This window comes from Engystomops pustulosus, chromosome 11 (genome assembly GCF_040894005.1).
Source record: "Engystomops pustulosus chromosome 11, aEngPut4.maternal, whole genome shotgun sequence".
Lineage (NCBI taxonomy): Eukaryota > Metazoa > Chordata > Amphibia > Anura > Leptodactylidae > Engystomops > Engystomops pustulosus.
In genome coordinates this window covers 14,582,845-14,609,394 of record NC_092421.1, presented here as the reverse complement: position 1 = coordinate 14,609,394, position 26,550 = coordinate 14,582,845, and the positions used below count along the sequence as shown (strand labels likewise).

The 26,550-nt window shown below is 40.3% G+C and overlaps 1 protein-coding gene and 1 long non-coding RNA gene across 46 annotated transcripts in view; one reads left to right on the top strand and one right to left on the bottom strand.

Moving 5' to 3' along the window:
- The window catches only part of ANK3 (ankyrin 3), a 411,799-nt gene that overhangs the window by 53,736 nt on the left and 331,513 nt on the right, over positions 1–26,550 (bottom strand). For 38 of the 43 annotated variants that reach the window (XM_072129790.1, XM_072129792.1, XM_072129800.1 and 35 more), the window contains 3 exons: positions 9,973–10,096; positions 3,813–3,915; positions 586–692 (listed from right to left, as the gene is read on the bottom strand). In XM_072129790.1, coding sequence (XP_071985891.1) covers positions 586–692; positions 3,813–3,915; positions 9,973–10,096 — 334 coding nt within the window. Of the gene's footprint in view, positions 1–585; positions 693–3,812; positions 3,916–9,972; positions 10,097–18,640; positions 19,056–26,550 lie in introns of those variants that run through there. The other 5 variants (XM_072129786.1, XM_072129804.1, XM_072129808.1 and 2 more) reach the window with 2 other exon arrangements.
- Positions 1–26,550, top strand: part of LOC140105759 (uncharacterized) — a 244,894-nt gene that overhangs the window by 102,036 nt on the left and 116,308 nt on the right. The window lies entirely within an intron of this gene.

Here is a 26,550-nt window from a genome sequence, read left to right as displayed (position 1 = left end):
TGAACTATGTAGGTTGATAAAATTTGGAGCAGTATTTAAAGTATGGAGTAACCATATAATAATGTGTCCTAAAGGACTAGACCACAGCGTGCTTATGGGGAATCCCTGGAGCCTTGTTCTCTGCCAAACAACAAAATCCCATTGCATGCTCATATACTGGGATTTAACCTCCAGTTCAGTTCCTCCCCATTGAAAGTTGAGGTTAATTCAGCGCCTCTCCCTAAATGCATTTCAGCTGAGGCCAAATTAGCATCTGCCCTCCAGAATACATTCAGTGGAGGCAAGGGATGGATGCAATACAGTGGCATCCGTTTCCCATAGGATGAATGTATACTTTTTTCTGTACCACATACTATGTCACTATGATGTTTATCGTCACTAACTGTAGGAAAGACTTTTACTAGGTTATAGCCATGGATCTACCATTGTGCCATGGGACTTTGCCCACTTTTGCCATTTTTTCCTTGCCTCCCTCAGTACCTAGGATCTTGTGGCCATTTAGTCTCAGTTTTCAGAAAAACAGTTTTTCAGTTGAAATGCTAGATAATGGAGTTAGGTCTATATAAAATGTATTGTACAACTTACCCAGAATGCACAGGACTAGAGACGAGATTGACGTTGTCCAACGTGTCTGCAGCCCAGCTATAGTGCCTCAATGAGTCAGAGTCAAATTCTCTTGTGAAAGAAAGGTGCTGAAACAGAGACAAGTACAACGGGTAAGCAGAGAATGGATTCATTATAGCTCTGGTAAGGAAATATTGTAACTACGATAAACTGCTATCTGCAAAATGCTAAGATCATGTAGATCATGTACAGGCTGGTGCTCTGTAGTGACGTGATCACAAATCCTAGCTCCACATGCTGGGAAAAGTCATCTTTTCTCGTATCGTTGTGAGGTCTGTATGTAAGGAATAATGTATGTTGTAGCTTAGATATTGAAAGAACCTTATAATATTTTTTTAATTCAAATTTTTCGGATGCAAAAAACAGGGGGCACAACTAGTTCCAAAAAAATATAACCTGTCAAATAGTATTTTGCAGATTGCTTTAGGATTAGCACTATTATTATATGGTCTTTATCCTACAGGTTTCATTATTTCTTGTATATTTTCATCTATTTACCTGCAGGTCGTACATCATGTACTTCATTATTTGCATTGCATTTACAGCAAAGCAGATGAAATGATGTTTCCACGCCATATCTTCCTTTGTTAGCCATAACCCCGTACTGGAAAGTTTATTGTTCTGCATATATTGACTCACATAACACAGATGATCCCATGTGAGAGGCTCACAATTACCTATTAGTCCAGGTGCACTGATAGACATTTTCCTGCCAAGCGCTTCCCCTGTTCATTAATAAATGTATTATTTATACACCTGACAGTTGCTTCTTACACGATGGTCCGTGACCTCAAGTGAGGCAGATGGTTTCCGAAAATGAATGGGATTTGAAAGTTCACTCAATTGTATTTAGTATGTTACTGACTTGTATACACGCTAAAAGATTCCCTTTTACAACACGGCAGCTGTTTGGCGTCTTGAAGTCCGCTAACCTCTCAGAAGAGGGGGGGGGGGGGGTTATACTTTCCATATTAAGCAAATTGCTTTATAAAACAACTTTGCCAAGTGTTTGGGGGGGGGGGGTCAAAGAAAAAAATGCTCATAGTACTTCATTTGAAAGGATTAATTAATTTCAAGTTGTAATTCCCCAAAATTCTGTTATTTTGAGTTTAAGCACACTGCACTGAAATATGTGTTTCCTGCCGGGTTGGGATGGTTCTCGGATGGGACTTAAATATTCCTCTATTTTTAATAAAACTTTAAAGTTGGTATATATGCAAAAAATGTGGGATTGGATTTGTATGTTAGCATGTACAGTACATGTACACCCGTAAAGTATCAATTGTTATCCCATATCCACAATATAAGGTGATCAGTGGTGGTCCGACTGTTGGGACCCCAACCAATCACAAGAATAGGGGTCTCGTTCTCAATAATTGAATGAAGCTGTAGGTTGATAAATTCTTGAGGGGTCCTAGGAATGTGAATATCACATTGGACCCAAATCGTCATTGGTCCGAAAATTCTCAAATCAGAAAATGGAATAAATACTTGTCACCCTACACCAACTATATGTTGACTATTATAGCGGGTAAGTAAATTGTTTTAATCTTCAAAGATGTAGTCCTTTTATGTCAATGAATAACCTAACTCAGACACCTGATAGCTCAATTTTTTTTTGTAATGGCTGAGGTTAAACGGTTCTAGTTGCCTATGAATCCAATCAGAATTCAACTTAAATTTTTATAAACCGCTGTGGGAAATTGAAAGCTGAGCTTTGATTGGTTTCCATGGGAAACTAGAATAACTCTGCTCTTGGACACTCCTGATAAATCTCCCCTATGACTTGATCAACTCCTGTGCCAGAAGCTGCTAATCAGTGTGGGTGCTGGGTGTTCGATTATTGATGATCACCCCTAAGGATTGATGGAGCTTTCTTAGGTCATGCTCTTTTGATGCCTATGAGACTTCCAGGACTGCTAACAGGATGGCCGATCCAGGAAGTCGCAATCTGATTGGAGAATGTTGGGGGGAACTTGTACTCCTTCATTCTGAAGATTGTTGGAGAACCCAGCAGTGGTTGAAACAGCGCCGTCTACAGTTGGGAGTCTGTCCCTTCAGGAATAAATATACTGGTCTGGCTTTAATCCCACATGTCATTAGGCTTTCTGAAAGTCATGCTTGATAGCAAGGGGGTTGCCTTACAAGGAGCAAAAGAGGTGTGGTTTTCCTTGTCTCATACTAAAAAAACTTATTTGCATATTTCCCAGAACCCAGCAGTGGGACAGTTCTGTAAATGCCAATATATTTCCATAACCATAAAACCCCTTTAATAGTGTTAACTATAATATAATAATATTGATAATATAAGGTAGAGCTTTTGGGACATTTTATTACTAAATTTAGATTTCAAAAACTTGCATAAAATGTTAGCTTTTTCTTTTAGTACAATTCCTGCCCTCCAGTATATGTTGGTTATTTCTTATCACACATTGCATTCAGTCTCCTTGGTCAAAAACCTGGAGGAGAACAGCTGAGGGTTGTCTGTGAAATAAGAAGCATGTGTGGCTAATGATGGATTAATTGAAGGTCATCCACACTGTATACAAAGCTAATAAACAAGAAGATGAGCCGCATGTGAACTGTTGTCAAGAACAACATACATTTCACTGGAAGTTCAAATATATACAATTTGGACAACTGCCCTAAAACAAATTTCCCTAAAATGTGAAGCATATATACAAAAGACCATCTGTATTTAACCTCTTCATTTTTGTAAATTCCAGGGTTCATGCACTGCAATCATCACTGACTTCATCTTGTACCATAGATGTTTTACTACTGATCCAGAGATGATTACTGGACAGTATCCACCAGTGCTGGTCTTGCCACCTTTATTCAATAGACGGACCTGACATCTATTGCTCTTTCATACTTTTTCTTGCAGTTCCATTAAAAGCGATTGTATCAATTTCAATTGTTATCCCCTATTTACAGGATGAAGGATAAAAGTCTGATAGGAGAGGATCCAACTGCTGGGACGAGATCACAATAAGGTTCTCAATATCATATTGGTTGGGGTCCACCTATAGTAGTCATTCGGTGGTGGTGTTGGACTCCCATCAATCTGGTACTGACAACCCTAGGTCATAGATATTTTTGCCCAAAAAATAACCTTCAAAATTTTATAATAGGGCAGTTACAAAAAAAAACCCCAATATGATTGGTGTAAGGTAAAGTATTCTTACCTGATCCTTTGATGGTGCAAGCAGTTCTTCAATCATCATACTGTCCCGGGCGAAAGAACTCCGGTTCAGTGTGTAGGACCTATCCGAACTGAAGGAGCGGAGGCTTTTGTTGCATTACAATTTACCACAGTACACGCAGATGACAATGAGATGGATGGGAAAAAAAGGAAAAAATGAATGCAGCTTCCAGGGCAAGAACAAAATATGATATTAAAAAAAAAAATCTGATCAGAGCATTGATGAATTTAGGAAATTTTTACGAATGAAAAAAAACTTTTTGTCACAAATGATTTGGATCATATGGATTTGATTGAGAAAAATTTGCTATTGGGAAGAAAAGATTTTTATATACGTATAATTGTCGCTCAGCAATTATGGCTGTGAAAGGTTCAGAGATACAGCATGGTTTATGTATCATAAGAGAATGGGTCCCTGGAAGATACATGATAAGCAGACTCCAAGCCAAACCCTAAATCTAAGAGACAAAGCCAACACATAAAACTAAGCATCCACTAGGTCACTCTCACTTCAATCCATTATACTCACTACATTACATGCACTTCACTGTTAGTTACATCATCAGAACATAGGCAAAAATATCACGTAAATTGTCTTAGAGAGTAAAGCAGGTATAATTTGACTGAATTTTTTTTTTAACAGGTATAGATCTAATTTCTTTTCTGTATGATTATATATTTTGTCAATTAAAAACACTACCATATTTTTCAGACTATAAGGCGCACAAAAATCCTTTGATTTTCTCAGAAATCAAAGGTGCGCCTTATAGTCCAGTGCGCCTTATATATGAACCGTACTTACAGACAACAGCTGCCCTGAACTGCGCACAGGTCTGCCACCTGCTGGACATTCATCCTTATAATCCGGTGCGTCTTATAGTCCAGTGCGCCTTATATATGAACCGTACTTACAGACAACAGCTGCCCTGAACTGCGCACAGGTCTGCCACCTGCTGGCCATTCATCCTTATAATTAAGTGCGCCTTATAATCCGGTGCGCCTTATATTTGAACGTAGACGTTTTAGCAGGTATTTATTGATGGTGCGCCTTATAGTCCGTAAAAAATGGTAATCTGGAAATGTTTAAATGGGCTCCTAGAAGAAATCTACGCTAAAGATTTCACTTGACTCAAAATTAGTAGTTTACAATAATTATATTTCTTTAGTAGATCGAAAGGAGAAGCCTTGACTTGAGCTTTGTTTTGCTGTCTTTCCTGGGAAACAGTCCTGTTTTTTTTTCCAATATAAAATGACCTTCAAGGAAAAATATAAACTGGGCTGTATCTATACAAGACATCCCTGTGCTTTTTAACGTTTAAATTCAGTTCAGAATCGTTGTATTATGGCTATTGGGGCGGCCAAAGAGGAGCATCAAAACCTATACTATACTATATAACTTTATACAGGGACATATAGGGGGGAATTTAGGTTTGTACTGTCCGTGGAGTGGGTCGTGCCAGCCCGCAGAGTTCCAGTGATTCTATGCCAGACCGGACACTCTGTCTGGCACCGGATATACAGTACTAAGAACCCAGAGTCTCTTGATAATATATCTGGTGAGACCAAAGGGGCCAGCGTTTGTTATATCTCTCCCATGGAGCTTTTCTTTTCTGATGTCCATACTTATTCCATGGCATGGTAAATTACAGAGGAATATTTAGATAATGCTTGGCAGAATGTGGACAACCTGTGGTTTCATGACAAGGGCTCTTACACATCCATTTACAATTGGATTACAAAAAACATTACAAATAGGATTGTAAGTGTGCCTCTTCCATTAATAAACCAAACAGAGGATACCATTGATTGTCACATCGCTGTTATACATTTAGGGTACTTGGGGCTTTACAGATCTAACATTTCATTTAAACATTTATAATGTAAAATTTGTAATAAATTGGGGCCCGTTACAAGGTTGTAGAGCAGCAGTGATCTTAGACTTTTGAATGGGGACAGTAACAATGATTCTGATTTGAATCTGATTTGCTTGTCTCAAGATGCAGACGCAAGTAATGACACACATAATACTCCTGACACAGGCACTCCTATAGGCACACATGAGCTAATACTAAGATTATATGAGCAGCATTTCATGTATAACAATTATTTTGTCTCGGACTATGATTTGCAAATTTGGGTTTGGCCATTTTATGATACAGCATTAAGATGTTGAAGTAGAAGTAGAGCCTGGAGAAGTAGAACGGCTGCACAATTAATGCTGGAGTTTCCTCTTCTATGGCTTTGCTTTTTGTCTTTACCTGTACACAATATATTGATGAATTTAAAAAAATTGTATTATCCAAACATTCCTGAGATGGCAGAATTTCTAAAAAAAACTACACTCTTATGGTTCGTTCTTTAAATTTAGCAACTAAAAAAAAAACCATGATGATTTAGGCCACCAACCTCTTATCTAGAATGGTTCAGAGTGGGATGGAGAAGACTTAACGCTGGTCTGTCTCCAACTGACTACAGGACAAGTACTTCATCAGGAGGTAACTTCAGCAGCTACCAGACCTCTTATGATGTACTTCACCTACTGTGCAAGCCAGGTGACTAGCCAAAGTGACTCTTCTGCACCCTTGTAGAAACTGGGGTTTAGGAGTTAAAACATACCTCCAAAAAAATTCCACTCAGTACACAGAAAAAAAAAATGTAGGATGTATTACTTAAAAAAGTTAAAATGTATGAACTTACATACATACATTTTGAACATAATTATATATATCTATAAAAACGATAAGTTTCTAGCCCAAACCGGAGAGCATGGGTAGAATTTAAGATTTGGAGTACACTGTGTCAAAAATTATGAGACCCTTATTCCTACACTGCTAGACATTAAGGTATCATTTTGCAAGTCGGTCTTAATGCATGACCATGACCGACCTCCTGGAACCCTTGCTAGCATGGCTTGGTGCTTTGCCCTGGTGACGGCATAATTTCTGCCAAGACATGGTGATTCTCAAGAAGTAGCCAACTTCCTGGAGCCCTGACGTTGGCCTGAGGGAGCAAGTCCTCCTGGTGGGGAACCAGAGCTGCAGTTCCCAGGAAGTTTCTTGTATGTCTTTGAACAGGAGGTCCTAGTCCCCCCAGGCTGAGCAGAGCTCCAAGAGTGGCTATGTTTTGAGAGACTCCCAAAAAGCCTCAACCAAGACAAGGTGGCAGGCGATGCCACAGATGGCTCTAGGAGGTTAAATAAGGCTCCCAGCTGAAAATAATAAATTTACAATACTAGTTTTGGGAACCTTTTAAGCCTCCCTGTCTAGGACTCCAAGAGGTCTTGGAGTCCTAGACAGGGAGGCTTTTGAAAAGTAGCCACCCTGCAGCTCTGGTTCACCACTGTGAGGGCCTGCTCACCTAGGCCAAGTCAGGGCTCCTTGAAAGGCAATTACATTTCCAGAGCCTCAGAATCTTGGCAGAAATTCTTCAAAGGGTTCCAGGAGATTGGTAATGGATTCCAAGACCTCTCAGTCACAGAACTTTGGTGCTGCAAAAGTATTTGTCCCGAATCTAATTTTACATGAAATTCAAATTCCCTTTGTCAGTTTTGATTCGCTCATCTCTACATATTATTGTAGTCATCCTACAGGACATCCTCTTTTTAAGGCAACAAAGAAGCAAGTGATTTTGTGTGTGTTGAGGTGAAGGGTTTCTTATGTAGGGGCTAGTATGGTGGTAGTTTCGGCATACTTCTAAGCTGTGTGTAAAGACTACATCAAAAGGAAGATTTCAGGAAACCAAATATAAAACTAGTTTCTTAAAAATCAACACATAAAATGGCCTCTACCCACTATTAAAATCTATAAAATTAGTAGAAATTTTTCCAAAAAGTTAAAAAAAAAATTAGTACACAGGAAAAGCTGCTCTAAGTCAATTGTGATGAATGAAATGAATTTTCTTCCAGAAAATTAAAAAACAAAACAAAACACAAACTTTCCAAATATGGAAATCAAGAACTGCCACAACACAGCACAATAACGAATAATATGGATGTCAATGAGCCAAAGCTAAAATAACATTCTGAAACATTTACATGCCTTCTTACCTGATTTTAGGACTAGTTTTAAACAAATTTATTTTCACCAAGGAAAAATAAAATAAAATAAAAAAATCAGATGCAGCAAATGTAAAAACAATAAATGAAGAAGCAGTCGCATAATAGAATTTTCTGTACATGTTATACACGTAATATCTATATATTTACCAGGAATAGTATACTTTGTATAGACATTTATCAGGGATATTACATGTATAACATGAAACTTGTGACAAGATATGGAAAAGAATTAAAAATAGAATAAAAATCTTGATGAATGAAAGCTTCTAATTAGGAAAGCAATACATAGGGCAAAGGGTAATATGCACCTATAACTGTAAAATCTCATGCTGATGTACTGATGTATCCAGGGTTGGATTACCCGGCATGCCAGTGCCTTAGAGGGCACTTCCTGAACGGATAACTTATAAATGCACTGAATAGAATATTTCTGCATGCATTTCGGCTGCTGCTGCTTGTTTCCTAAATTAACATTCATTCAGTGTTAATACTTTAGGGCATTATTGGACCATCCGCAAACACATTGCCGTAATCCAAAACACTGGCACTAATCTCCTCCACCAACACAGTGCCGGGTTTTGTTTTGGGCTTTGAATAAGCTTCAGAGAGAATGTACACCCACGTTCCCGGCATTCGCAGGACTCCAGAGAATACAGAGAGCTATATCTCAGACAGAAGAGCTATACCAGGCCTGAATTCCACACGCAAAGTGTAATATCCTGATGGACTGATGGGAGTTGGGTTTTTCCAGAAATTCAAGCTAATAAAAAAAAAGGATCTGTATTCTAGTTAGCTTCTTTATCGGTATAGTATAAAAGCCAAAAAGTGAAATAAAGCTAAACAAAACTAGAATCTGCTAAAATGTTTATATCTTCACAAATATATATCCGTATCCAATATGTGGTTGCAAGCTAATGGTTAGGCCTCGTGTACATGAACAGAAGTGGGACCGTGATCCCACGATCACGATCCCCATAGACGTCTATGGCACCCAGTGACAGTGCGGTGAACCCATGCTGTCTAACCGCCCGTGACCGTGCATGGAAAATACAGGACATATCCTATATTTTTCCGCATTACGGCACTGGCCACTTTGCTTTCAATGGAGAGGGGAAGAGTGAAGAACACTTACCCCTCACTGCTCCTGCACCCGGCTGGATGTTCGCCTGGGCTACAGCTTCCGTTCGTGTGCATGAGGTCTTAACTGGGGGATATCTCCAATGGGGGATATACTGTTTTTATGACATTGCTGTCTACATTTCGGAATCTGTCCACAACGGAATAGATATACTGGTTTAAATTTTAGCCTGAATCATATTCTTAGGCTTCCTCAAAGTCATGCTTGATGTTAAGGGGGAAACTTTAAAAGGTAGCAAAGAGGCATTGTTTTCCTTATCTCATCTTGTAAAACATATTTGCATATTTCCCAGTCATCCTAGTCTACATTAACCCTAATGCCATAGCTTAGGATCAGTGACATGAGTTTTGCTTCTTGGATTTTATACATTATAAGGCCATTCCTAGAAAAATTTTACCTGCTGAAAAACCCCTTTAATTTTTTGCTGCGGCTATGTTGCCTTGTACCATATACAGTCAGATGTGATACAATATAAAGGCTTCGAGCACTTTGAGAATGTGATACATTGTGCTGATGATCTTCTGGTATATTGGTGTGATTGATCCAAGGCGGTGGAGGGCTGCAGAGATCACAGCCCACCAATGACATACTGTACAGATACACGGACCCATTTTTTGGAATATGCAATTGCCAATTACTGGTGATTAATGAAGCATTTTCTTTATGTACAATGTAAATGATTTCACATATACAGTAGGTATTAATTCAATCCAATGCAAAAATAAAAGAGAAGGGATCAGTATTTGGCTGCTGCTATACACTCAGGCTGTAGTAAATACAGCTCACAGGGCTTACTCTATCTATACTCCATGCACCATTGCAAAGCAGCCACGTACAGTCAGCCAATGTGGCTACTATGATGAATTAGAGGCTTGAAACAGAAAGAAGATGGAAAAATGGAAGTCAATGGTGTAATATGGAATACAGAGCTATAATCCTGAGACCTACCTGGCCGACCTGGCTCCTAGGCTGAAGCCCATGTATCCTTCTTGGGGCAGAGAATCGTCCCCCAGCTCTTTCAGATCTTGGGGTCCAAGGTATTTGTCAGTGTCACCTGTCATTGCATCTTCACCTAGTAAAGAAGACAGCTGTTTAACTACAGGCATCGTCTCGTACTATCCCTGACAATGAAGGGTTAGGGGATCATCATTGTGAGCGCTCCCACAGCTGATCAATGACATGACAGAGCCCTGGGACATTTTCCAGACTGAAATCTCAATAATGCATAGCAGTAGCAGGAACACACATAGATGGATAGACATATTCTAAGTCCACGATGTAACACTCATGTTTCTTCCTGGTTTGTGCTCCAAGTTTTACCCTTTAAAATACCCTAAAAAGTAAACATGTGCAGATTTCCAGTCACCTGCAGAGTATTGTAAGGACATGGCGTGTCGTCTTTGTAGATAATTGTAATTACAATATTACCTTTGCACATATGTAACTTTTTGACTGTATTGGTTTGGCATGTAATTTTGTCATATTGCCTGTATTTTACATTGCTTTTATAGCACCAACATCATTTCCAGTGTTCTACTGAAATTGTCTTCATTTATCATCCATCCATGATCCAGTTATCTCTTCACAAACCTACTGTACTCTCATACTGTAGTCCTGAACCCATCTCCATAACAGAATCTCCCGACCCCCTTTCTGGGTTAGGAAGGGACCCACCAGCACTATGCAGAATGAATGGAGAGGTGGCCATGCATGTCCATGGCTGCATTCAATGCTAGCAGAGTCACAAAAACAAGTAGTCACTTTGGGGCAAATGTACTTACCCGGTCCTGTCGCGATCCCTGATCCGGCCGGTCGTGCGCCCGATTTCCTGCATGTGACGCTTTCTCTGCTGAGGTCCACCGGAGTTCACCTTCTTCTTCCCGGTGCTTGTAAGTGCGTGTCTTGCGACACAAATTGCTTTGTTGAATCCTGTGCGTTGTCCGAATCTGTCGGATCGTCCGACGGCCCGGCGCTGATGTGCCAAAATCCGATCGCGTGCGCCAAAAACCCTTTCTAAATGCGGCGCACATCGGAAATAGTCGGGTATTCGGACGATATTGCTGACTGCAGGCCCTTAGTAAATGAGCCCCTTTGTGTCCCACATGGATGTGACATTTTCAGTAAATACTGTGTATTTGACACGCTAGAGCCCCTTTATTGATGTAGTGTTTCTGTAAGCTGGCCAATAATTTGGCCTGGAAAAGTTTGATATATTCACCTATCATATTCTATTAGTCATATTCGCTACAAAGTGGAGCCATATTAAAGTTCTACCAACTTCCAAAAATTTGGGAGTCCTTCCCTCTGTATCATATAGAGATAGGGCTTTATGTAAACATAAGATGGCCATATTTGCGCCTATATAAAAGTGTCAACAGGGTTTCTGGGTAACCGAATGCAACATTAGGAACAACAGAAACACAATTCTATCTCTGAATTAATCTATGCAGCGTATATGAAAGGACAGAGGAAGTATCACTTATCAATATTCTGACCGCATTTTCCATATTTCTCATTTGCTTCTTCAAATATTTGTATAATCACGTGTTCAACAAAGGAAAGGGGAGAGTCATTCCCTGCAGTTTATGCCATAATCTTATTTCCTATAAATTCCAAATACTGTATCGGTCTCACTACAGGGGGAAACTTTTTAGATGGAAATACGAAGGATGTGGTTGATATCTGATAAAATGCCATCACAAAAGCTGAAGTAGCTTCAAGGTACAGATAAAGTCCCATTGGGGGTAGAACTACGAGGGGGGCACAAGTCACCCTCAAACCTGCTTTATGCTGCTGATCCTATCTAAGTGAAGTAGCGATAGGCTTCCTGAATAAAGGAACTGGATTCTTTACAGAAGGTTTATAAACCCCATCACCGTGTGGAGTATGTTGTAGTAGTTGAATATTTAGGGTGATGGCAAACGTGGCGTTTTTGGCACGTTTTTAAGCAGTCCGTAAAAAACAGCATGCGTTAAAAAACGCATGCGTTTTTTGAAAACACAACCGTTTTTGACATGTTTGACCAACTATCTTAATTGAAAGTGGTCAAAAAAGCATGCGTTTTTTTGACGGGCTGCTTAAAAACGGGCCACGTGTTCCATCACCCTCAGGTTACATGCACATTGCCGTATGCCCGCCGCACCGTAGCACGGGGAGAGGAGGAGGAGGCGGCGAGCGCAGCTCACCCCCGCCCCTCTCCATAGGGATGTATGGGCCATGGCACCGTAATACGGGAAAAGATAGGACATGTCCTATCTTTTCCCGGGCTACGGAGCGGTATGGTGCCGCACGTGTGCGGCACCGTACCGCTCCCATACCATGCCGTGAGCCCATAGAAGTGTATGGGGGGACGTATATTGGCCGTACATACGTAGGCCGTATATATACGTCCCCCATACATGTGTGTGAATGCAGCCTTAGTCATGAGCATCAGGCTCCTCTCCTCCTCACCTGTAGCTTATTGACAGCTTCCTTCCTTATGTGCCTACAAAAAGCTGTCAAACGGGAAGCTCTGGAATATCAACTATACACAAAATAGAGGGATTGATGCACTTTACAGTTTCACAGAACAAATTGTGATGTCATTTAAAATACTGCAAAACAATTCAGGTTTTTTTTTTGTTTACTATAAATTATGCTCTTCTATCTTCAGACACAACAAATATCAGTAGATCAGAATTCGTGGTCTTTCAGCGCAGAGCTGATTAACTTGCTAAGAATGAAAAGGCTGCAGTATTCTTATAATGTCATGAGCCATCTCTTCCCATATATCAGATACACTCGAAACACTTAATAAAGCTTCAGGATCAACCCATGCCTTAGGCCAGGGCTGGTGACAATTTCTCAGATGCATTCATACATTATATGGGACACGGAAAATATTAAACAATAATTGGGACATTGTTTAAGGAAACTTCTGGTGTAAGGCTGTGTTCGCACAGTGCAGTTAATACAGTACTGCAGCAGCCTCATAAAGAACTTCATTCAGTATTTTCAGTATTATACAGATTTTGGTGCAGCTTCATATTAAACATTTTAATAATGAGTTCTTTTGAAAACATAGTTTCTAGTCGTGCCATGGGGTGAATGTCCTATCAAAACTCATTCCAATATGGGGTGAGTATTAGAAACAAACATTCCTACAAATGCAAATAGGGACTTTAATTGGGTATAGTCTGGTTCCCTTTAAGTAAACTTCTAGCCCACCTCAGGTCACATATGAATTGTCCTTTCTAGAATTTACTAATTATGTTCTTGCAAGTATAATTATTTAAAAAGAAAAAACTCTTACAAAGTCAAGTGAAAATGAGCAGAGAAGAGTCATTTTTTGCCGGAGTCACGGTTAGAGGCTCCATGGCGATTGTCACTTCAGACATTCCTATCTGTAGTAACTAGAAATATGGTGTAATCTTAAAGATAAGAATCTCATCTTTCAAATGTCACCAGGCTTGTGGTTATGAAAATTTCAGAACTTCATTTCCACTTCTGTAATTCACAAAGCTTTAGCTTGATGACATTTGAAAGATGAGATTCTTATCTTTAATATTACACCAGAAGCATGTTTCTAGGTACAACAAAAACTAAGATACGGGCGTCTGTAGTGGCACTTTCCCTGCAACCACCACACATGAAACATCATAAGCACAATCTGACTGTTCTCTGCTTATTTTCACGAATTTGGTGGAGATTTTCTATAGGTAAACAGGCAAAATTTTAGAGGAAATTCTAGAAAGGACATTTCATACCCTACCTGAGGAAACTGGTAGGTTAATGGTGTAAAATCTGGTGACAGGTTCTCTTTAAAACCAGGGAACAAAATGAAGCATGAATGAGGACCAGGGCAGTAATACATGATAGGAGTGTGACTTTAGCAGGAAAGACTTGTAGTTTTGATATTGTTGTGTCCTGACACTGTGTTAATCAATACCCGGGATAACAATTCAATGGATGACAGTATATAGACTGCAACCATTCATGTTTTCGGACAATCGTCCTTCTATGGTTTCTGTCTACACAAGGTTAACTACGATTGTCTCGCCGCTCGAGTCTCCTTCATGTGCAGCGTCATTTTATAATGTCACATAAAGACATCAGTGAAATGTTTACTTTGCTTTACAAACACCATGCAGTTTATTTGAGCAGCGCTACAAGTCTTTCTTTACTCTTAGGTTAAGGTATTATTTTCCTCCGCAATCTTTAATTCAACTCAGAAGAATTTCCTTAAGTGCTTAGTTATCAGTCTGAAGTTGTATCACAGGATACAGTACGTGGGTTGTATAAGATCAGGAGAACATGGCTACTTTATACCTGAAACAGCACCACACTTGTACACGGGCCATGTGTGGTATTGCAGCTCTCAATTCACTATTAGCACCCTTATGTAGGATAATGTGCTTTCTGAATTCTCACCCATTTTCCTAAAATAAAAAATCTTCCGCAAAGACAGGCAAATATGACTCTTCTCACCTCACATGAGATGAGTCAAGTTCAAGTGGCTGCAGGGTGGAGGATTGCATTGTCTTCTACCTGTATCCATGTCATTAATATAGAGAATTACTCTAGTGGCTGCAGGGGTAGTGTCACTTCTCAAGCCCCATTGGTTCTGTGGTACCTAAAAACATTCTTTTTGTGTCATTTTAAAGATAAAAATCTCATATGTCTGTTAGAGCACATCGGACGTGTGGTTCTGGGGTGAAAAAAGTCATATTTGACTGATTTTGGGGGAGTTTTTTCCCTTGGTAAACAGGTGAGATTTCATGAATTCTAGAAAGAACATTTCATATCCTACCTGAGGGCACTAGAAGTTCAGTGGTTTTTAAGACTTAAGTGGATATTTGTGATGACTAGTGAGGTTATTACTGAATCCTGTAAACACAGATATGGATGACCACGGTCTTATTCCTCCCAACTTATGGAACATTGAAAAAGGAACAAAAGTTGCAGTGTATACTAAGCTACACCCTTTACTCCTGACAGTATAATGCCTACCTTACTGGCCATACAACTGTAGAATGCCCCTTTTAATGGAAACTACATAGTATAAAGCCTACTTTTTGTGACTTACTCTTACTCTGTGTAACGCCTCTTGTCCTATGCCCACCCCCAAACTGTAAAAAGCCCCTTTACACATATATAAAGCTCCTCAATATGGCCTTTTGCCCTTACTAATAATGACCCTCACTTCTGTCCACTTTTCTTTAGCACCTCATCTGTATTACCCCCATTTATTTAACCCTCTCCGTGTAATGCCCCCTTTTCTGTATTCCTTTACCACTCATAATTCCCCCTTTCCTAAAGCCGGCGGGTGCAGGGACATCATCACAGCCCCAGATGCTCAATTTTAGAGCAGGGGGCCAATGGCTTCCTTCTACACCCTTCTTTTCAACTGCATAAATGTAATAAAATATAAATGACTGAAAATACTGCTGGACTATGTTGTTGTACAGTGTGCCCAAAATGAGGTTCCTTAACCCCATACCCAGGCAACGAGTGACTCTGACTGTTTCAGTCTTCTCATACAGGTCAGATTTCCAGGAACGGAGTGACTGCTCCTCCACAACCATTACATGCTTTCATCACTGTGCAGACCATGCAGACTATTTCATTGCAGAAGAGGGAGATTACATTTACATTGGATTATTCCATGAAAGAGTAATGGCTATAAAAAGTCATAGGGGACGTTCACACAGATATTTTCGGGGGGCTTCTATGTTCCGATGGGGCAGGATGTTTCTTGTTTTAGTGCACTGAAAAATGTTGATCACTGCTTACTATATAAGATATCAAGAATGTCTCAAAATTTACTCTGAAACGCACAGTGTGAACAAACCCTTAGGGATGAGAAAATATTAAACTTTCATGTCAAAATAGGGAATATTTAACATAAACCTGATTTGAAGCAGTGGAGATTTCTCTTGCTACCCCCTTACAGTCTCCTCTCCTGTAAATGCTCATGTGTCAGCTCAGCGGTCACATGCCGCAGCTCACATGTTACTATGCAAATACAACTCACTCATTGTATGATAAAAAGAAGCGCATGTTATGCACAATGTGTGCACCTGCCTACTATGCTTTGTAATTCAACTGCTTGTTGCAAGTGAATGGAATCAGTCCTGTTAATAGCTTTGAACATGGGGATAGCTTGTTATAGGGGAGGCCTCTGGCACATAAAGGACTTGTCTGGATAGATTTGGAGTTTGCGCCCATCGCATGGCACCCCAAGCACTGACTGGCCAATCAGAATGGGAATTCTCCTGATTAGCATATACCATGCTTAAAGGAAATTTACCATGAGGATCAAGGATTGTAAACCAAGCGCATTTACTGCACCTCTGGTATGATCTGTTCTACTTTCTTCTCCCTTTACTCTGGTTGTTTATGAAAAAAGGCTTTTAAAATTATGCAAATAAGCCTCAGGGGCAGGAACTGTTAAGTCCAGAGCCCCTCAAGTTCATTTGCATAGTTTTTAATGGTGGCCTCCTTCCTTCTAACAAACTTTTAAAATTATGCTACCCTGGCCCCTCTGTGATTGGGCTTTATAGACTGTTACACTGTCTCATCCTCCCCTCTGCTCCATTGACACTGAGCAGGAAGTTTCCACAAAAAGGTGTGAATTTTTTGGTGGAAATGTCATCTAGGTTTTTGTAGGTCGGTAATTAACAATGCAAATCTGGATGGAGTATTCACATCTGTATTCGAAAGAGGTAGGTGGATCTACCATTCAACAATTGTTTGCCAAAATGAACAAACATTTTGCAGAAAGAGAATAATTTTTGGGAATTGTCCATTACAATCAACTTAAATGGAACCTTTCATTACATTTTCACAAATACAGCTAGTGACAGGTTCCCATAGACACCCTTCTTTTAGCTAAAAAATATTTCCCTTAAATCCACATAAATTATCTTTATAATCTTACTTGGTATCCAGGTACATTTATAGTGAGTTGAGGGGGAGTGTGAGGGGAGGGATCTATGAAACGACAGCATGCCTGCATGGAGAGAAGTAGAAGTCCATGGCGAGACACTGTGATTTTATGAGATATATGCATGATGTACAGTTTGCTAATGTTAGGAAGCTAAAGGACCTAAGATGATGTCACCCTGGTCACATGATATCACTGCTGCATGTTGAGAAAGTATGGGGAAGAGCTGATGAATTCAACCCGAGGAGGCCACGCCACCTCGACTCGCTATAGATATCCATGGATGCCCAGGATCTGAAGGAAACAATATTAAGCTAAAAGAAGGGTGCCAGTTAGTTAATAGGGCTTTATGGGAACCTGCCACTAGCTGTATTTGTGAAAAATGTGGTGTCAGGTTCTCTTTAAGACTTAAGCCCATTGCCCATGAGCGAGTTTGGTCAGACAAACCAGAAACGCAGAAACATTGTACTGAATGGACATAGTTCAGTTCAGTGTTCTAAGATTCGCATGTAGGGAATTTGTCAGCAAACGGACAACTTTTGAACACCTTATTGGTAACAAATCAAATTAAAGTTTAAACAGTGTTTTTAACTTTTTGTAGTTATTTTAGTAGTGTGCTGCCATTTTCAGAAACTACTATAGACTCCCAGCTAAAGTCATGAACGCATCGGCTGGACTTCCTGCTGCACACCCACCTATGGTAAACATCAGCCAAAATCAGCTGATCCGCTCCAGTTTTCAACCTTTGCGTTACTGCAGCCAGACCCACAATATTCATTGACATGTTGCAGATTTCACTATTTGGATGAGATTTGGTTAAAAACCCATCCACTACAATGGTAATGTGCACCGAGGTGGGCCATCTGCTGGCAATTCTGATCTGTGAGTCTTAGCCTTTAACCAGAATCTACTTTAAAGTTTATATTATGTTCCATTCCATTGTCTAATACTGTAATATATTATTATTATTATATATTTTTTTAAATACAACTCCACAGAGCTGCAGGGACATTCACCTCCATCTGCCACCGTCCTGCAGGGACCATACACAAAATACAGAGCTATAGGTATAGGTTGTAGCTAAACTTGTTCCCAGAAACCGAGGACATTTATGTTGTTTTTATGGGTTTTTTTTTACATGCCATGTGCGCCGATATGTGTCAAACACACAGAGCTGTGCTCCAACCTATTGCACCGTCTTTGAAAGACCTTTTTCAATCCATTTCATGACAATGCAGAGCAGACGACAAAGGGTTACCCAGCATGGCTGCACCTCAGGTTACCAGCAGCACATTCCAGCAGTGACACAGGACTAGAACCTTTATCTGTACTTTCACTCCTAATAGTTTTTTTCCATTGCAAATGAAGCAAAGTTCAAGGAGCTGGGTTCTTTCTCTACCATATTTTACAACCAGTCATTACCCCTTTACACAGACTTGTAATTACAGCAATCTCCATCTTTCCATTCGGTTTTACAGGGATAATTCAAAGCCACAGTTTCCATCCGGAAGCCGCAGATGGACTCTGTTTAACCGTCCAGAACCCATCTAAAAATACCCATCGCATACACAAATCTACTTATAAAGAATAGATCATCTTTCCGCCTCTCCCATTTTATTTTAGGAGCCAGAAGGGGGGCTTCTTTCTGCATATGACAGCATAGGAGGCATATGGGTTACATAGAAATCTTACTTGTTATGAGAAGAGCCATTTGAGCCGAGTTACAAGATGTTCCTATTTTTTTCCCAAAGAAAATTCCTTGTAGTCCTTAAGCGGTGAATTAAGATTAATCCAAAACAGCAGAGGAAAGCAACTAAATCCACAGAGTCGCGTTAACTTCTCCATGTGACAAGCAACATGTTCCAGACGTTTCAGCGCTGCTTTGCAGCTCCAGCAGTAATAATCCGCATAGACCAAAGTCCCTTTAAATTGCGAGTCACAATATAAAGTGACACAAACAACCACCCCCCCCATATACAGACAAGTCATCCGAAGTGTGGCATACGATCTTCTCCCATGGCCCCACACACATCCATTTAAAGCTGCTCCTGATTGGATCACAAAACTTCTTTGACAAAACTCTGCTAGCAGTGAATGGTGTAATAATGAGCCCTGCAAGTATTTGTATGTAAATAGGTATCTGCTAGGGGGTGTGGATTTTCTTTTCTCGTAATCTGAGCCTTAAAGGTACAGTCCTCTCTTTCTGCAGCTGTAGTCGCTAGTCAGGGACATCTGTACTGCAGAGGAAGCTGGTAATACTAATAATCTCCTGGATAAAGTGCAACAATGTAGCAGCGGCCACCAAGTTTGTGTTTTTCAACAATGTTCATCAGACATTATGCAAAATCCTCATCAAATGTATCCATTAGTGTCTCCAAGCCGTAGCTGATCACCTGTTTAGAAACTACAACTCCTAGAAGACTGATTTCAGGATATACTGGAAGTTGTAGTTGCACAAAGCGAGAAATTTACAGTTTGAAACAAATATAAGGTTTAGAATTTCCAGAAAATCAAATGTAATATTTCTATTTTATGCATAATAATTAGTTACTTCTGCATTTAATTTTTGATTTCAATTTCTGGATTTTAAAATATCAGAACAAAGGCCAAATTTCCATTTAAGGAGAGGGGAAACTGAAAATAGTAAGTCTTCCGTTCTCTTTTCCCATAGACTTTAAACATTGGTTATTCATATTCATATTTTGCTACACTATTTTTTCTTGTATAAATTATGGAATGTGTAACAGAACTGGCAACTGCAGGTCGATCTCTGGGACATTTGATTGACATTGATGGGGGTCATTTACTAAGGGTCCGATTCACGTTTTCCCGATGTGTTACCCGAATATTTCCAATTTGCACCGATTTCCCCTGAATTGCCCCGGGATTTTGGCGCACGCATGCACGCGACGGAAATCGGGGTGCGTGGCCGAACGAAAACCCGACGGATTCGGAAAAACCGCCGCATTAAAAAAAATAATAAAATCTGTAGCGGAGCTTGCACTTACCTTCACTCAGCCCGGCTCGGTGTATTCCAGTACATTCCAGGGAACTTCAGCGCAGCAGCGCCACCTGGTGGACGTCGGAGGAACTGCCTTAATAAATCCCGGCCGGACCCGAATCCAGCACAGAGAACGCGCCGCTGGATTGCGAATGGACCGGGTAAGTAAATCTGCCCCAATGTGTATGGCCTCTTTAAAACAACACTATAACTAGATTTTACCCCACTAAATTAAATAGAGAGCCCCCTAGGTAGGGTACAATATATCTTTCCTAAAAGAACATCTTTTATATGAAATCTCACCCTTTTACCTAACAAAACACCCCCAACAGCCTCTAAAAGTGACACATCTCGGGAAATATGACTCTTTTCTAATCATTTGTATATTCATCATCTAATCATTTCAGATGTCCTCATTTTTTATTCTATGGTATATATGCTTTTGGTGTCATAAAGATAAGAATCTCATCTCGCAAAAGTATTTGGAAATATGAGTGGAAGAAAAAAATAAAAAAGAGAGAGAGAGAAAAGGTGGCAATTTAATTTTTATCTGCATCTTGCATTTACAACTATGTCTTTAACTGCCTATATCTAGGCACTAGAGAACCAAAGATAGGGACATCTGAAGTGACACTCCACCTGCAGCCTCTAAACTTGACTCTTCTTAGGCAAAAATTTACTCTTCTGTGCTCTTTTTTCACCTGACTGAACTTTTTTTTATTGATAAATAGAAAGACTTCACATAAAAGAGGAAATTCTAGAAAGGACTTTTCCTACCAGAGGGGGCTGGTAGTTTAATGGGGTAAAATGTGGTGACAGGTTCCCTTTAAGGGCTCTTAAGTAGCAAATATGAGAGTGCAGCAGAGCACAATGTATGTCAAATCGTGCATTGATTGATTGTTTATGCGGAGGAGGGGTTCAGTTTTTATAGAAATGCTTCCAGGAAATGTTATTAGAACTATTTTTATTTTCTAACTGCATTATGATGTAAAAGCCATACATGGAGCTAGAAAACAGCACGTTACAGCATGTAAAGAACAAATATGCAGTCAATAGGGAATGCTGGATATAAAATCACTGCAGGGATTAGATTGTAGATTTATGTATAAATAGTTACTGGGGGAAACAATTGTTTTGGCTCCCAGAATGAAACCTATCTGTCTATGGCTACGCAATTATTTTGGTAAGCCATTTTCTGTTGTGCCGCAACGACTAGTAATTGCAAAGAATTGGGCTGCAATGAGGCAACTATGACTATAAGTCACCTAAAATAAACACACTGGGGCACATTTACTTACCCGGTCCTGTCCTGATCCCTGAGGTGGGTTGTCCGACAAGGATGAAGTCCGGCGCGATTCACTAAGATCGTGCGCCCGATATCCTGCATATGTCGCTTCCCCGCTCAGGTCCCCGGAGTTCACCTTCTTCTTCCTGGTGCATGTAAGTGCATTGTCTTGCGACACAATTTTAAAGTTAAATCCCGCACTGAGACCGAATTAGTCGGGTTGTCTGACGTCCACACCCCCGATTTGTGTCGCATGAAAGTCGGTGCGATTGCGGCAAAATCCAATTGCGTGCGCCAAAACCCCTGTTAAATGCGGAACAAATCGAAAATAGTCGGGAAACCCGATGGAAATGCGGTCTGCGGACCCTTAGTAAATGTGTCCTATTTTTTTCAACCCATATTTGAGTCAAAATGCCCCTGAAAACCCAGCTTCAACTACACTTAGGGTTTCGCACCGTTAGGCGTTCCTACAACTGCAGCAGCCATAGCAGTGGCCAGTAGTAGATTATCATATAGGTGATTTGGGTGGTAGCTCTAGGCCCATGGTCACCCAAACCACTCACTGAGCAAGACCTTCACCCATGAAATCCTTGTACATCCATGTAATATTCTTTCAATATTATATCCTTGTACATCTGTTTTACCTTTCAAAACACAAGAGACATTTCATGACCTTTGAAGGTCCTGAAGCCAGATTGAAAGCAACATTTATAACCCATTAGGATGCATGGACATGCTGCACCTTAGGTCCTGTTCACATGAACATTTATGGCGGCCGTATGCATGGCTGCTAGCATTCGGCCGCCTCCGAAGTGCATTGGGCACTACACAGTGAGCACACCCTTACCTGTTTGGCAGTGCACAGGGGCCAGGCATCCAGCTTCTGTGCACTGCTATATAGTCTGAATGCACACAGACGTATTATGAATTGGGACACCCGCTAGTCTCTATAATTTCATAAAGCAGAGTACAGGCAGTCCCCGGGTTACGTACAAGATAGGTTCTTAAGTTGAATTTGTATGTAAGTCGGAACTTTAACATTTGGATTTTAAAAATGTTGAATTCTCATAAGAACCAGGATTAACAATAAAGCTTAACTGCAGACACCTGTGATAACTGTTATAGCTGATTATTGTAGCCCAGGACTAAAGCACACTAAATTACCAACATTCAGAAGTCCGTTTGTAACTAGGGGTTGTCTGTAAGTCAGGTGTTCTTAAGTAGGGGACCACCTGTATATATGTTATTTTTTACAAATCCAACAGAAAACAAACAGTTAATAGTCCGATAATATACAATAAATTTTCCCTTAGAAGTGGCTCACAAGGTTGTGCGTCTCCGTGCACATGACTACCATGTGCATAAGCCTTTAGTACAGAATAATTAAGCCTGGAGAATTTTCTAGTAATATTTGGTTGAGTACTCGGCTGAAGGCTTGATTATAATGATACATTAAAATACTTGTTTTTCCAGTTTTCTCCATTTATTTTCTGTCTGTCTTTCTACACTGACTCATAACTTGATCCTTCAATGCACAACAATGTCAAACAAAACCGTATGGGAATTTTCTGGGAAAACTCAGCTATGGTAACAAAAATGAGAAGGCAAATTAAAAAAACGAGCCCACATGGGTAGAATTCTGACCTACAGTTCTACCAAAGGAAGATTGTTGAGTATATCACTGCTGGGACCATCATTGATCATAAGTAATCTGAAACGTTCAACACCAAGTGTTCAGCTTTAGTGCAGGGCCTCCACAGGCTCAATTTACTGCCTTAAAGGGAACCTGTCACCAGGGACCACATTTTCCCTAAAGACAGATTGTAAAAGCCCATGACACCTGCATTGCAAATCTGCCTCTCTGCCTTTTCTAAGCATTTGCATTACAATATAATTGTGTGTTATAACTCACTCTTGCATCCTTACAAAATCCTGGGGTAGTCATAGGAGTTGGACTTTGCTTTGGATGCATTTCAAAAAACAACATGTGACTTGTCTGAGCTGCAGGCTGACTCCATCTTTGTGCTCCTGTACAGCTTGTCTCTCCCCCACATATGTCAGCTCTCCAGGCTGTGACCTCTGAGAAGGAGCAGGAGGAGGAGCTGTACAGGAGCACAAAGGTGGGGGCCAATCTCTGAGGAGTGAGCAGCACAGACAAGTCCATGTTGTTTTTTGAAATGCATCCAAGCCAAAGTCCAGCCCCTGTGACTACCCCAGGATTTTGTCACTAAGCAAGAGTAAGTTATAACACACAATTATATGGAGACCTGCCAGGCTGTGGGACAGCCCTCCGGTCCCCTTACCAAGCACTGTGACAACATCGTGCCTAGGCCACAATCGCCAGCCCCTCCGGTATTCTGGGCCCCAGCTGCCTCCAGGCCCCAAGAAAAGGCTAGGCCCCGGTGGGGGATGTTGCACTTGCATGAAAAATGCTTTGAATCGCCTAAATCTTATCATACTTCAGTGTACGGAGCTGTGTAAGGAGTCATTGTTTCCGGGATGGGATCATGTTTTCATTGCTACAATTTTTAAAACTGTACAACCATTTGATCACTTTTTATTAGTAAAGATTCGGACATATAGGTGCTAATCGGACATTATGGGATGCGTGCGGATTTTGCACATAGCTGCAGGCAGAGGGTCACATCAGACTCCCTATCTTTGGTTCACTAGTACCTAGAATATACTGTTGACGGCATTTTAAAAGTACAAATCTCATCTTTCACATCGCATCAGACTTGAGGTTCTGATCTATAGAACCAGAAATATAGGTAGTTAAAGACAGAATTGCAAATGCAAACTGCAGATAAAAATTCAATTCCTTCCCTTTTCCGGTTCTGTAGCTCAGAACCACAAGCCTGATGTGACCTGAAAGATGCGATTCTTATCTCTAATATGACACCATGTTTCTAGGTCCTATAGAACTGAAGATGGGAAGATCAGAAGATCTGGAGCCTGTAGCCTTGACTCATCTCAGGCAAATATGACTCTTCTCTGCTCATTGTCACATGACTTTGGAGGAGATTTTTTTATAGGGAAATATGTGAGATTTCACATAAAAGAAGGAATTCAAGAAAGGACATTTTATTCCTTAAGGGGCAGAAGGGGTAGAATCAAGTGACAGGTTTTTTTAAATCATAAAAATTGTTGCTCATATGACAGCGAGTAGATGATAACTATATTTTAAAAAGTTGCCAGTCTAAATATATATTAGCAGACTTATTAATTGTATGCGTCAGACATCTCATATGATGAAAGGTGTCTGCCTATGGATAGTAGTCTCAGGTATCTTTCCCTGGAGCTATATGCCCCGGCACTGCTTCCTGCTTTCATACTGTGCTTTTATTTCTCTGTCCTGCATGCGCTTTGCTCCCATAGTAGCTTCTAGGTCTCTTCTCAATGTACTACGTCTATGGGATGGGAGGAGAACAAAAGAGGCTAAAGCAGCCAGACAGGAATTAATTGCACTAAATGGTCCTGCTATTCATTCCAGCAGGACACACACTTCCACCTGGGGTGAATGAGGACAGGAGCGGACTAAGCAGGTTCACATACTCAATAGTGGAAAGTAGCTAAGAATACCTGTTTATCTCATGAATGCCCCTAACCTCGAACATCTACTGCCAAGCAAAGATTGGTCATGTTGGATATCATTCATGCCCTGTCCTATGTTTACCAAAATAGGGGCTTATACCCTTCATGTCCCACATCATGTACAGTTGAGCCTGGCACGCAGAGGTTTATTGGAGTAAGGGAGCTCTTCAGGGTGCAGCCCTTGCAATATGTGCCATAGGAACATGCCTAGATAACCTGACCAATAGATGTACACATGGCCGATTTGTGGCACAAATTTAGGTGTAGGGAATTTTTTGCACATACCTAAGCGCAGGTATTCAGATGGTTTCTTCACGGAAATCCCTTCTCTTTCATCATGAACTACAGATGCATCGCTGACTCTCTAGTATTTTTACACTGTTTCAGTCCCTACCACAAATGGCCCAAAATTTTCCAATGAATTTGTCATGAAGTCATTCCAGAGGTTTTAATCTGTATAAAGTACTACTAATCCGTATAAAATCTACTCTCATTGTTCCATATGGTGTGTCCTGGACTGTTTTTTCTATGTTGCTAATACCAGATTTTGGCCGTATTGTATAAATTATATCCAGGGTGCAATCACAATTTAGATGGAGACCTATAAAGGAGGTTCCATGCTATAAACATAGTATAGGAGGTAGGTGGCTGACCCCCCAGGGCATTATAGTGACCCATGTTAATGGAAAAGTTGTGTACATAAGTTGTATACATTGAATTTCCGAATATGTCTTCTGTCTGCTCCTGAGAACTACAGGTGGTGGTGGAATAATGCTCTATGATCTGTGTGGTGGTGAGTACATATAACTGCAGATTAGCCCTAGTCATACGAATACAAGCTAAGCTGCAGTGACACTGTTCCACCACTACACAGAGAAATGAGCTGTTCATTCTTGGTTTACCAGCTGCTAACAGCTGATGTGATGGGGTGCTAGGTGTTCAACCCCTATCAATATGATATTAATGTCTTTGTCAGGATAGGTCATCAATAGTTTTAGCATGGAAACCCCCTTTAAGGTCAGTCAGCTCCTGTCAGCTTGTAAAAAGCCATATTTGACACAACATTTGTAGAATGGATGCCACATTTGCATAAAACATATGATAAGTAGCGCTTCCACCCTATGGTTATAAACATCCCCCAGCGAGGAGAGACGAGCGGTTAAGATCCAAACCACAGTTAATAGTATTAAAGTATTAATTGGAGATAAAACACACTCTTTTACAGAAAGTCAAGGAATTAGGTAAGTAACTTGGAGCTCCCACAACATGTCTGAGACTGAGGGTATTACCAGGAGATGGTGAGAGTATTCTACATTCTGCAACATTTGCAGCATTTACAGGGTTTATACTTTGCTGTACTTGTTCCATAGCTGTGTATTTACATCATTAAGCCAATCATAGAAGTAATAATGCACATAATCACTTTAATAGATAATTTGCAGTGAAATCTCCCATGCATGGGAAGGGGTCTATCAATTCTAGTTGAAACTGTAAATTAAAAGTAATTGCTGCTGGTGAAAATCTACCATGATCGACCGGTTTATAGATCCAAGCACAGTTACTCTGGTAATCTTCTTATATTTGTAATCCAGGGCCGCCTCCCTTCTAAAATCAACACTTAAAATGATGTTAATGAGCATGAGGGGCTCTAGAGGGTGTTTCCAGAGCACCTCAGTGATGTCACAATTAACATAATGGTAAAAGTTTATTTTAGAAGGAAGG